At 39.9% G+C, this 13,125-nt stretch overlaps 1 protein-coding gene across 3 annotated transcripts; it reads left to right on the top strand.

The window, feature by feature from the left end:
• The first annotated feature begins 469 nt into the window (after nt 1-469).
• On the top strand, nt 470-13,024 carry b4galnt1b (beta-1,4-N-acetyl-galactosaminyl transferase 1b). 3 transcript variants are annotated; one of them, XM_061688720.1, is made up of 11 exons: nt 470-616; nt 3,647-3,869; nt 3,943-4,113; nt 4,735-4,841; nt 5,395-5,432; nt 5,512-5,692; nt 7,107-7,199; nt 7,298-7,485; nt 8,454-8,594; nt 8,969-9,206; nt 11,911-13,024. In XM_061688720.1, exons 2-11 carry the CDS (start codon nt 3,655-3,657, stop codon nt 12,129-12,131), a joined length of 1,593 nt encoding a protein of 530 aa, XP_061544704.1. In that variant the 5' UTR covers nt 470-616; nt 3,647-3,654; the 3' UTR covers nt 12,132-13,024. The 3 variants fall into 3 exon arrangements, with proteins under 3 accessions (XP_061544704.1, XP_061544706.1, XP_061544707.1); XM_061688722.1 differs by having other exon boundaries at nt 3,639-3,869; XM_061688723.1 differs by lacking the exon at nt 470-616 and adding an exon at nt 1,170-2,202.
• The last annotated feature ends 101 nt before the right edge of the window (nt 13,025-13,125 follow it).

Below are 13,125 nucleotides of genomic sequence, written 5' to 3'. Positions count from 1 at the left end.
TTTTATTTATTCTCCTCAGCGGGAGGTGGGGAGAGAGCGAGAACGAGAGAGAGAGCGAGCGAGCGAGAGAGAGAGAGAGAGAGAGAGAGAGAGAGAGAGAGAGAGATGCAATTTTCTGACAGCAGATTGGTCAGGAGGGAGGATAAGATCTTCTGCGATTGGCTGACTCCCCTGTCAGTCTACACGTGTTCTGTTAATACATTTCGAGGTGTGTTTGGCTAAGTGGCATGGATCACAAAAATGTTTAAAGATGATTGGGCTTCATTTAAAATCAATTAAATGTGCTTTGTGTTTTCAAATGTGCGCCCCCCCCCCCCCCCATCATTCATGCCACCATTGTTTTAATGCACACGTGCATACATTAATAAGCCGCCTTTGGATTTGATTAGTTGTAAGGATGCTCGCACAGTTTACTATCTATGGTTAAAATGCTCCAACACTTGATTTGTGCACCGCGGAGGTCCGGCAGTACGCAGCCTCATGAGCGCACGCACCGCTCCTCGGCCTCCGCATCCATCTACAGGAGCACTGAGGAGGAGGAGGCTCCATTTAAGAGGGGGGACCTCCTTGCAGACAGCCTACAGGGGAACCGATTGCGATGGGCCTTTGAATTGAGGTGAGCTTTTTAATATAAAGAGAAGCGGCCATATATGCTCCTTCTTGACCGCATGGTTTGAAACACCCTAACGTGTGAATGAGTGTGTGTCATGATTATTTTTTTTTTTTTTTTTTTGTTTTTTTAACCCTCTGCGTTATCTTGTTGATGACAGCAAAAAAAAAAAAAAAGGCCTGGTGCGGTCGATCCTAGTGTTCACTTGTCACATAATGACATGGCATGTGAGATATAAAAGACTACGTACCAATTTAATATTTCATAATCTAACGATGCGCATCTCCATGCGGTCTCTATTGTGTCCATAAATGGACAGCTCTGCCCACTGCCTGTTCCTCCTCCATGTTCGCCTGCCTAATTACAACAGTTACCGTTATACACGCAGAATCATTGTTTATGATTGGGCCATCTTGTCTAGCGAATCTCTCAGCTTCCTATGAGCATGAGCATGCATATTGTAACATCTTATTATGATCTACTGTCTTTACAAAGCTAACCATCTCTCAGTATGGACATGTTAGAAACACCTCAGCATGATGTACTGCTGCAAACTGAAGCCACAATAATAAACGTTTTGTCAAGTTAATACATCAATGGCATCACAGTGTCGAATGGTTAACAAGTCTGCCTCACGGTTTTGAGGTTATGGGTTCAAATCTCGGCTGAGGCCTTAGTATTTACATGTTATCCCCGCGCTTGTTTAGCTTTTCTGCGGGAACGCCAGCTTCCTCCCACATTTCCAAAACATGCATTTAAGGTTTATTGAAAAGTACGAATTGCCCATAGGTATGAAAGTGAATGAGAATGGTTGTTTGCCTAAATGTGCCCAGTGATTGGCTGGCGACAGTCCAGGGTGTAGCCCGCCTCTCGTCCCAAGTCAGCTGGGATGGGTTCCAGCTCACATGCGACCTTAATGAGGACAAGCAATAGGGGAATACATAAAAGCTGTTATCTAAGAATACCCAGGAAGAATCGCTTACAGATGATGCTTAAGCTAATGGAGATCCAAATAAAACAAACAAACACCAGACACCAAGGTGGCCAACTACAGGGTGATCAAACTGTTTGATGTTGAAGTTAAAGTGTTGGACTTTTTCATGAGATTCTGCAGGTGTACCTAAATGTCATGGCCAGTGAGTGCCCAGAGGAGTATAGGGGTTCATGCATAAGCTCAACAAGGTGTGTCTAATTATTTAAAATATATAATGGGTTTTTATATGTTTTGCTCTATTGTCTGACTATTATTTCCCCCCTCCATCTTCTGTGATGTGTTACAGTACATTTGTTCCTATTCGTTGTGTCAGCACTAATAACAGGAAGTGGAAGTCACTTACTGTTGAATATTGTGTAGATTTTTATAACACCGGAGCTCTCAGCCCTTGCAAGATTTACCCTGGGCGTAGTAGAACATTCCAGGCATCTGCAAGTTCTAATTTGATGCAAGAGCATTTAACACCTCAAGAAATATGCATGTTTTGTGACAAATTCCATCTTTTCCCGAGAAGTGGAAGACACTTGCGCCACGCTTTCTGGTGATGCACACTACAATAGCGAAAGTCCTTGTCCTGACTGGATAGACAGATTGTCAGGTATGACCTGCGTGCACTTGTGGCCTCAGCGTGAAGGTGTAGCATAAATAGTGTTGCCAGAGATGGCAGTTTGGTTTTAGGACATTGTGATGACTCATCTGTCATTCTAGTTACACAGGTCATATTTTACTACTTTATTGCATCGTGGAGTCCCCACGGCACATATTTCTTACAGCGGGAATATGTTTCTGGGGTTTTCACGGCTGGAAGGTAAGTGGGAAAGCCTGACTGAATGCTCTTCTTGCATGGAAAACATCTGACCCTAATTAAGGAAATTAAGGAATTAAGCAGTGAAAATGTGAAGAAAATGAGTTCTAAATACTTGTTGCCTTTTATAATGCGGACATTCACTGACTTCTTGTTTATTTAAAAATTGAAATCCAGCTCGCTGTTTCCGAACTTAACCCAGCATTCTCGAAGAAACCCACTCGTGGCTCATTCTCGGCTGCATGAACATTTGTTTGTCTGCTTAATCGATCTGGTCAAAGCCACACAATTACCACAGTTCCACAGTATTTCTGGTTCCTCTGGCAGTATATTGCTCTGAGCCTTGGAAAATTTTACAGGAAGATTTTACACGGTTCAGAGGAATAACTTTCTGATTCTAAGCAGTTGATTTCACATCTGTAAATATTTGTATGAGGTTAATTAACTTTAAAAAGGATTTGTCAAACGTAGCTGTATTGCAGATAATAAAGGTCCCTTATTTGGGCTATTTAGACCTCCATAGAGTGACCCTCTAACATGTACTTAGTATAAAAGTGTCAATGTCATTTCAAAAAACACCTTGGTTCTGTCATACGGGTATCCAGAAAAGGCCCCCCTGACAGTTACTTCTGTTTGACCCAGTTTTGTATCCGCTTCATCCATATTTGGCGAAGACCGCCCCCTTTCCTCTGATTGGTTGCCTCCGTGTGGAAGACCCACTTGTGAGAGCACCTGTTTGTTGTGTAAACAGCGCTGGCTTGGGAGCGGAGAGTTAGGCGGAGATCTTTACTAGTGACATAGATAAGCTTGAGAAATTCAAATGACTTGATTTCAAGCCTCTCAGCAGAAAAGTGTGTGGAACTCAGGAATGCGTGGATAATTTTTATTCATATTTCACATGTTTACTGAGGCACCATAGAGACAATATGCATCCATCCATTTTCAACACCGCTTATACAGTAAATATACATACCTATATAGCCGTTCAGATTATATATTGTTGATACCTTTTTATCTAATTGTAATGGTAAGGCTTTGATTATTCATTCATTGTCGGATGTGTACCACATCTGTGGAAGTAATAGAGCTTGCGCCATTGCGGTAATTTTGATTAATGCTACTAAACTGAACTGTCTAATGATATCAAGTGTTCTTATGGATTCATTGAGATTGAAGTACCAGTAATTGGAACCCGCAGTTTTTAAGATCAAATTGAAATTGGTCTTGAGCTCATCAGGTGTTAGGATGCGCTCCCTGAGGAAGACGGTGGTGTTCGGCATCCTGGTGTCAGTGGTTCTGGTACTGGCTCTCATGCACACGTGGCCCACCCGGGCCTACACCACAATAGAGGTCTGGCAGCGACCAGGCCTCCTGGCAGAGAGAAATCTGGATGACCGTCTCCTGGAACCTGATCCCCAGTTGAGCACCATCCCCTTTCGTGTGCGCGAGAGTGTGGCAGGGTAAGGCTTACCCACTCCCCCCTCCCAAACCACTCATATCGACTCATCTGAATCTGTGTACTGACTTTGACAGCTTGTTGGCACACAATGGATGCGTTTGCGAGAGCAAAGGGGTGAATCTTCCCTTCTTCCAAATCTTATCGTCACGGGTGTTAGCTCTCCCGCTGCACACGGCCTTCAAGGCCACCGAGCTGGAGGAGGTGAAGAGGAGACGGGACAAGGAGTTCAAGAGTCTCCAGAAAAGGTGAGAAGCCGTCCGATGAAAAAGAGCGGAAAATGGAATCTGTGTTTATTATAAAGGGTTGTCTAGTGTTCTGTACAAGAAGAGTTGGTTCATATAGGTTAAAATAGTGCTTACAGAGGACAAAACACCCACGGTGTGTTCTGGCAATCGGTTCTCTCAATTTAGTAGGGAATTGTACAAAACGTTAGATACAATGTCCATAACTGAGGCTATTTCTCAGAAACTTGCGTATTACCCAGCGGTGACCCATTGTACAAAAATGGTGAGCTGGCCCAGAAAACGTGGACATGTTCCATTGAAAAATGTTATAATTACTGACACAAAATGTAATTGAAAAGGGGTGGAATTTAAAAAGTAAAATACAATTTATACTTTGTTGAAGGCCATTTTGCTTTAATGGCATAAATGATGTCGTGTTTTTTGGTAGGAGTCTTATCAGGAAAGCACATTGTTGTGACAATATTTAACCACTCTCCCTGACAAAAAGCACTCCATTGATAAAATAAAAATGTATCAAGGCGCCTATATACTTCTGTCTTTGCTCTCAATACCATTTTAAGCAGTGTTTTGAAGATAATTACAGTTGTATGTTGTTTGTTGTGTGTCGGCTATGCCCCTCAGGTTACAGACATCAGCAGATATGCTCATTATTGCAGAGGCAAACAACCCGTTACAGTATCCAACACAGGGGGTGGAGGTACGGCCCCTAAAAACAATCATCATCCCAGGTATGTATCCTTATTAAAAAAACATTACCAAAAAAAACATGTTTTTTCGGGGGAGGCTATTTATATATTAGGGGAAAGATAATTTGAGATACAAGTGTTTTGAGTTTCGAACGTGGTCACGGAATGACTTCAACTCATATGTCGAGACACCACAGTAGTTTTAGTTGTTTTAGTTAATCTAAACTATCTATCTATCCGTGCCTGATCTGAACACTATAAAAGAAGATACATCAGTTCTATAAGATTAACTTCAGTTTTTGGACTTTGTAAAGCTTTTTTGACTCTACTTTGCTGAACTCCAGCATTTTCTTCTGAACCTTGAGATTCTTCTGAAAGTACTTTTTTATTTATTTTAATTTTTTTTTAACACCAAAAGACAGTTTCTTAACACTGAACAGCTTCGGCTGAAAAGTCTAAGTAGAAAAGTACTGTGTTTTTAGAAGAGGGTGAGACATCAAAGTGGTACTTCACTGGATTTTGCCTGTCTAATTTTAATCCACATCAGTTTGTTGAAAGTTGACTGGAAGTATCTAAAGTCACATGATTATTTCAGGATTGGCGTTACAGGACCTTCCCAAAGACCACCACTCAGTCAGTATTTAAGTGTCTTTTATTTTTTCTTTCTTTAAATCAAATTTGAGACATTTTCTCATGATTACTTTTGCTGAAGATAAATCTCACTGCCACGCTGGGGACGTTGAATGTTGCCGCGGAGGTGGACGGGGTTAAAATCCAAGGCGATGGCGAGATGTGCATGACGTTGTCAAGCACCCTCCTGACGAAGCTGAACCGACAGCTGCAGTTTGTCACGTACACGAACACACTGTTCCACCCCAACACAGCAGACACAGGTGAGGCTTTGGCCAGACATCTGTCTATACAGGAAGTTTGGTTTTCATCGTTTGCCGACTTGTACCCTGTCATCAATGTTTGTTTTTTTGCAGTTGGTAGGTATTCCATTAAAATACTGTAAAACATAAGAAATATAATTTGTTATAATGGGCAACAGAACAAAATGCCTTCTCAGATGTTATATTTACATTTGCTCAGAATAAGATAACAGATATAATGAGGTCATACAAATTTAATCTGCATTTGATCAATGTTGAGCATTTGGCAGCCATTTGATTTACTTTATCTGTATGTTTATTTTGATCCCCTGTGATTGGCTGGCACCCAGTTCAGTGTGTACCCTGCCTCTCGCCCAGAGTTAGCTGGGATCGGCCCCAGCACACCCGCGACCCTAGTTGAGGATAAGCGGTACAGAAAATGAATGAATGTTTATTTTGAACATGAATACAAAAAAAAATCAACAATTAGCTTTTCATGTTCAAAAAGAAGCAGGAAGAACAGTCGAGACTTAAGAAATCCTACCCTTTCTCCATGTTTTGCCAATGTATACCTTTTTATCTATTCTGCTTTTTTTTTTAACATGAAATAATCAAATACAAGATTTTTTTTTTTTACAATGGGCAACAGTAAAAAAAAACAAAGAACCTTTATGTCAAATCAAGTTTAATCTGATCTGGATCTGGAATATCAATTTGAAATGGTTTCTCTCAAAAGATGTATCAAATAATTACATGATGTCATTGACATTTGTTCAAGGTCAGAAACCCTTATCTACAACCAAGTTTTATCGAGAAACCATAACTGATATGAAACTGTGGTGCGAAATCTGGATTTGACCCAGACTGAACATTTGGCAGAAAATCATATTAAAAGGAAGACAAAAAACATTATTTTTGTAATCGGCTTGGTTTCTCAATTTAATGACATTGGCTAAGTGCCAGAAACATGTCAAACAATCTGGATCTGGTACAGATTGACCATATATTGGTCAAATTTAACATTAGAATATGTTGCATAGTCCACTTAACCTTATTTAACAAGCACTTTAAAAACAGCCACAGCTGCACGCAAAGTGCTGTGCATGATGCACAGTGCAGTGATGCAAATGATGATGTAAAAATCAAACATAAGAAAAAAAAAACAATGCCCAAATGTTTACAAAAATAAACAATACAAAAGATTTTCTGAGAAAATCTATTTAACATCTATCAAATCTCATCAGATCAGTGTGTCATTTGTTGAGTTTATGAAACTAAAATTCAGTTCATTTCAAGATTCATCCATTTTGCAGGTGACAGATGTTTTATTTGCTCGTGCAAAGGCAAAGTGATGCTGAATATCCATGGAAAACAAGTCAGAGGTGTGAGAGAAGGTGAAAGACTATTCAAATGTGCTTTGTGTTGTGTTTTTCAGTGCGCTTTGAGACAGAGGGCCATCAAACCCACTTCATCATCAAGATCCGTCACAGTGTAACACCAAAACTGTACAACACAGGAACCGAAGGAGGTATGGCTCAGAATTATGCTTTTTTTTTTTTTTTTTTTTTTTTTTTTTTTTCATACGACAAACATATTTCATTTTCCTGCGATTTTCCTTCTCTTCAGAGCACAACATCAGTGCTCTGGTTACCATAGCGACAAAGACGTTCCTGCGCTACGACAAGCTTCAAAACCTCATCGACAGCGTGAGGAAATACTATCCAACCGTCACTATTGTCATTGCTGATGATAGTCAAAATCCCCAAAGCATCTCTGGGCCTTACATTGAACATTACATCATGCCTTTTGGAAAGGTAAGGAAGTGGGATGGAATATTCTCCAATGATACATAAAGAGGTGCCATCAGATATGAGTTTTTTTTTTCATTGTGTGAGCACGCGCCGTAACACTTGTATGTCAAATCATCTTTCAACATTGAAATGAATTGAAATGCCATTCATCCGTTCTACCCCCCCCCCCACCACCCCCCTTAGAAAAACAACAACATAAATGTTTGTCATGTTTTTTAATGAGAAAAAAACCACTATAATATTGTACTCTATAAAAAAAACATACAGTAATGACATAATTACACAGGAGAAAGAATTAAATAGTTTATGTCACACTTTTTACTTCAGTTAAATGGTCATTGTGCCACTCCTGTTGTGTGCGCCTTGGCCCCCTAGGGGCAGTACAATATTGATCTACAGATATACATAGAGCCTCCACATTCCTCAGTGAGCCTCACTATTAGTCGTGCTTCGCAGAGAATAAAACACAACTGCCTGTGAGTATTATTTTATCTGTCTATGTGTGTTGCTTCACAGTTTGTGTTCAGATATCTGTTGCTTAAAGGGTTATAACATCGACACACAGATGCTACATGCTATTCGTTAGCCTGTCTACGGGGTTTCCTATCATGTGTTAGCATTAAGCTAGCGAAGGCTATGTGGTTGTTTTAAATACAGGTGTAATTCTCTATGTTTTATGTTTAGTTTGACAGTAAAGGTCAACTGGGAGTGGCAGTAAATATCTTGAAGCCCCTTTTTCTAGGAACGGCTCACGAATTCTATCTCCCAAAATGGTGCTTGTCGTGAGTTCAGTCACTGCCACCATACAATGCTCGTATCTCAAGTTTGCGCTCGCAAGTCAAAGCAAAAAAATAATAATAAAAAAATTCGTATCTCAAAAACCTTGTACGTCGGGTCTCTCGTTTCTCAAGGCACCGCTTTACCTGAAGTTTGATGTCTGGATCTCAAGCTTGGTGCGGTGTGTCCTCTAGGGCTGGTTTGCTGGTCGGAACCTGGCCATTTCGCAGGTGACCACCAAGTATGTGCTTTGGGTGGATGATGACTTCATCTTCACCAGCAAGACCAAGGTGGAGAAGCTTGTGGATGTTTTAGAGAGGACCACTTTGGACCTGGTGAGGCATACGCAAGCATAGACATCATATACTGTATACATAGACCCTGCTTTGAGCGCTGAATCGTACAGTGATGTCGCCTCCAAAGTGACACGATGGTTGAAAATAGAATACAATATAACTTTATTGTCACTGTCACAGGAATCATGAAAATCAGTTAGGCATCTCACAATTGGGTGAATGAGAGGCATTCTCATACTTTGAATGTTACCACTTTATGAAGTTCACTATATTTACTTGCATTAGTTTATGGGTAGATCTGTCACACTGATGTATAGCAGCAACCAGCTAAACACACAATCACTTAGTGGAATTTACTGACCTTTACCAGTGTTCCTGGTGGCTTACTTGAGAGAGTGTGTTTGTGTGTCCAGGTGGGCGGTGCAGTGCGGGAGGCCACAGGGTACACCACCACCTACAGGCAGACCATATCCACTGAGCCCGGGGAGGAGGATGGGGACTGTTTGCACTTGAGGCGAGGGTTCCATCACGTCATCCAAGGCTTCCCCAACTGCGTGGTGACTGACGGGGTGGTTAACTTTTTCCTGGCTCGGACTGACAAAGTCCAGCAGGTTGGCTTTGACCCGCGCCTCAACAGGGTAGCTCACCTGGGTGAGTAAAAAAAACATAACGCTTACGTTAGTAAAATAGGCACCAGGATAGTTTGGGGTGGCATATATCGTCCACCGTGCCGCCGATATATATATATATATATATATATATATATATATATATATATATATATATATATCCAATTCGGCACGGTGGACAACTGGTTTGCACATCTGCCTCACAGTTCCTCACACACACATTAATCTGGCGGAACCTGTGGGTGAGAAGGATAAATCAAGTGGATGTCGTAAATAGCTGTACAGAGAAGATGGCAAGACTGGTGGGTGGCAACCACAAATGCAATGTATGGGGAAAGAGAATGCACCATAGACCATTTCAGTAGATTATTCACTAGCGTATGCCTTTGAAGATTTTTATACAAATTCGAGCACTAATGAAGATGCTATCACAAACCCTGATAAGATTATCAGTGAAACCAATGAAATGTGCTTATCAGAACAATCCATCCAGTGTTAACGTGCTGCAATAATTCAACATTCAGCATTTATGTTTCATAAGATTCTAATTATGCTCCAGCCCCTTTAAAAATAATTAGAATTTACAGTCTAAATTCATTACAAATTACTTTAACATCATTAGAATTTACACTTTAAAATCATTAGAATTTACACTCACCTGCAACATCATTAGGTACTTATTAGTACTTATTAGGTAGGTATTAAGTACTTTCTAAAGGCATCAAATGCCTGGATCAGACTACAAGACGTCTTTTACGATTGGACTATGTCAGACCACTGCCATAAAATCTTGCCGTATCTCGGTAGGACAGTGGCAACATTACACCACATGTATTCCGATACCACCGTTTTACGAACACTGTGCTTTATCTGGTCAAATCAAACACTATCGGAGAGACGGAACCAGAAAATGTGTCACCGGTCAACGCGGATACACCCATTACCATGGCAATGTCAACAACAATAGAGCGTGCCAATATATTGGGGGGGGGGGAGAACAAAATGAGGAAAAACGTGTGGTGGTGGTCAACGGTGCTTGGGAGAGGACGTTCATTCAAGGATCGCTTGAGGTATGTTCACGTACTTTTAATACGATACAGCTCGCAAGCAGGCAACAAAACGTCATGTTTGTCGTACATAAACATGCCGGCGTTCTGTCGAATCTTCGGTAAACATCGGTTTGTGGACGTGAATAAATGTTGACAAAGGCGACCAAGTATGTTGACAACAGCAGGCACGGGAGGCAAAGCTCCGGTCACAATACGCAAACCTATTGGTCGATGTCAAGGTGCGCCGTCGGAGAGTTGTTGTTGATCCATGATGTCACACTACACGGAAGATATCAAAAAAATCAAACATGCTTGACTTTTCATTGTGGCATCGTAGGGCCAAATTGTTGGTCGTGAATTCATTCACGACAAGACATTTTGTCCTGCGTGACAAAATATGCCGGGCCCGATCTGGGAAATTGCCCACGATAGCTAATCGGGCCAACATCCGGGCTAAAATCCTGTAGTCTGATCTAGCTAGGCATAATCAAAGAGCTAAAAAATTCTGTCGTTCTGTCAGTTTTGACTTTACACTATGTAAGGGTTGTAAATTATTCATTTGAGCATGTTCATGCTTGAGTCTACAAATGAGTATTTGGCCCACACTGAAAAGAATAAAATTCCATAATGAGTAAATCATGATTGATAATATAAACTGTAATATTATTATATGCATACTGTATATGTAAGATGTTAGTATCACATCGTGATATTATGAGAATTAATGCATAATTCTACAAGAATATAGTGAACTTGACTGCTGGAAACTGTTGTGTTTAGGTCATGTAAAAATTGTGGTATTTACTCATTGAAATTGTGTCTTTTAATTCAGTTTTTCTGAAAAATATGATTCTTGTAATAGGTTATTACATGTTTCTTTGTCTTTTCTTTTTTTTTTAAATAAAAACATGATGGCTCTCTTAAAATTATGCTTTTTTTCCACGTAAAAATATTCCATTACTCTATATTGTGAGATCCGTCAGCAAGGCTCTAATACTCGTATCTTTACCTGAAATGTTATCAAATGCAAAATCTTTTTTTTTTTTTTTTAACCATAGGTTAGCAATCTGCTTTTCAGATATTTAAGTCTTGTAATAATAATACGAGCTAAGTGTCTTAGTGCCTGAAATGCTATTACACATACAGTATCTTTAATACAACAACATTATTTGTAAGGGCAAACTTTTGGCTACAGTTATGTGATAATAATATATGGCGTTGCACTTATAAAATGCATTCTGTGATAAATCTAAACATTTGTGGCTGTAACAAGTTTTCCTCTGACCAACCAATCAGAGGAAGGAAAAATGTTGCTGTCGTCGAGGGCCCAGTGAGGTGAATTTGAAATCTGATTGGTTAAAGAAACAGTCCCATTGCTAATATAGTTTGTTACATCGGCCAGCACCACTGTTTTTGAAACAACTGAACAGATTAGATTGACATAGCAACACAAAGAGGCTAAAATCGGATTGGAAAATTTTGTTTTACCTCCGCATACGTGTAATGGAAACAGTGCAGCAAAGAGAAACATTACAAAATTAAGAGAATAGATTGTTGGGAATACTGTAAATTAACACAATTTCACGGAACAAGTTGTTGGTATTAACTGTAGGTCAGTGCTTCTCAGGGTAACCACTATTAGGTTTCAAATAGTTTTAGATGTGTGTTTGTTTGCAGAGTTTTTCATCGATGGCCTGGGATCCGTCCATGTGGGCTCTTGTGACGACGTCATCGTCAGTCACGCCAGCAAAATAAAGTTCCCCTGGGCCAGCCAATCAGAAAGCGACAAGGCCTACGCCAAGTTTCGTTACCCGCCGGCCTCCTCTGATGCTTCGCAAAGCAAACTTGGCCTCCTTTTTTTCAAGAACAGATTTCAGTGTTTGACTCGTGGTGATTAGTTCACGTTCTCCGTACATCCTGACTTGCCAAAGAGGACGTGAGTTTGACAAGGATGCTTTTGCCGTTATCTTTTTTTAAATTTGGTTTGGGTGCCATGGAACGTGTATTTACCTACACAGTACAAACCAAACAGTATAAAGAGTCTTTTTGTTTACAAAAACCAAGGTGTGTTTTGGCCATTTGTGAACTTCAACTCAAAATCCAGTCCACATTATCGTTGTGGCTGGTCAAAGGGGAGGCCTCCCACAAAGTGACAATTCTGTAAATACACAGCGCAGAGGGAGGCTTCCTGTCTATAAGGCCACACGAGGGACACATTGCAAACATGTAGCACCTAATATTGTGACCGGTTTGGCTTTTAAGTATTTTGATTGTTTTGCTAACCTTCATAATGCTGAATTCTTGTTCGAGAAAAGTTTCTAAAGGAGGAGAAGCTTTTGTCCATCATCACTCCTGCCTGAAAATGTGGGCAACCTGATCTGGGAGTGTGTGTGTGTGTGTGTGTGTGTGTTCAAATTACCAGGGGCCATCAGAGACAATTCAGCACACACCTTGATGAAATGTACGCATACACACAATTGAAAATTATTTTGCTCATGTACACAAGTGCAATGTTTTTATGGGTCATTTTCATATAAATTGGTCAACAACAGAAAAGGCACTTGTAAAAAAAAAAAAAAAAAAAAATTTAAAAAATAAATAAATAAAAACATTCTAATTAAGCAATGTTCTTATGCCTCCTTGGTTTTATATTTGTAAATGTCTCCCATGCTGAAACAGCCATGCGTAAAGTCCCTAATTTCAAAACATTATTGATTTAAAATTTTAGGCATTTGTAGTAATGGCAATAGTAATAAAAGCCATGCAATATTTCTGACAATTCACAAATTTGGACCAAAAACATTCAAATTTTAAGAGAAGATATATATATATATATATATATATATATATATCTTCTCTTAAAATTTTCTCTTAAAATTTAAAATAAAATTT

Source organism: Phycodurus eques, chromosome 10 (genome assembly GCF_024500275.1).
Source record: "Phycodurus eques isolate BA_2022a chromosome 10, UOR_Pequ_1.1, whole genome shotgun sequence".
NCBI classification, from domain to species: domain Eukaryota; kingdom Metazoa; phylum Chordata; class Actinopteri; order Syngnathiformes; family Syngnathidae; genus Phycodurus; species Phycodurus eques.
The sequence above is the reverse complement of the archived record's forward strand: the minus strand, read 5'-3'. Positions and strand labels throughout refer to the sequence as shown.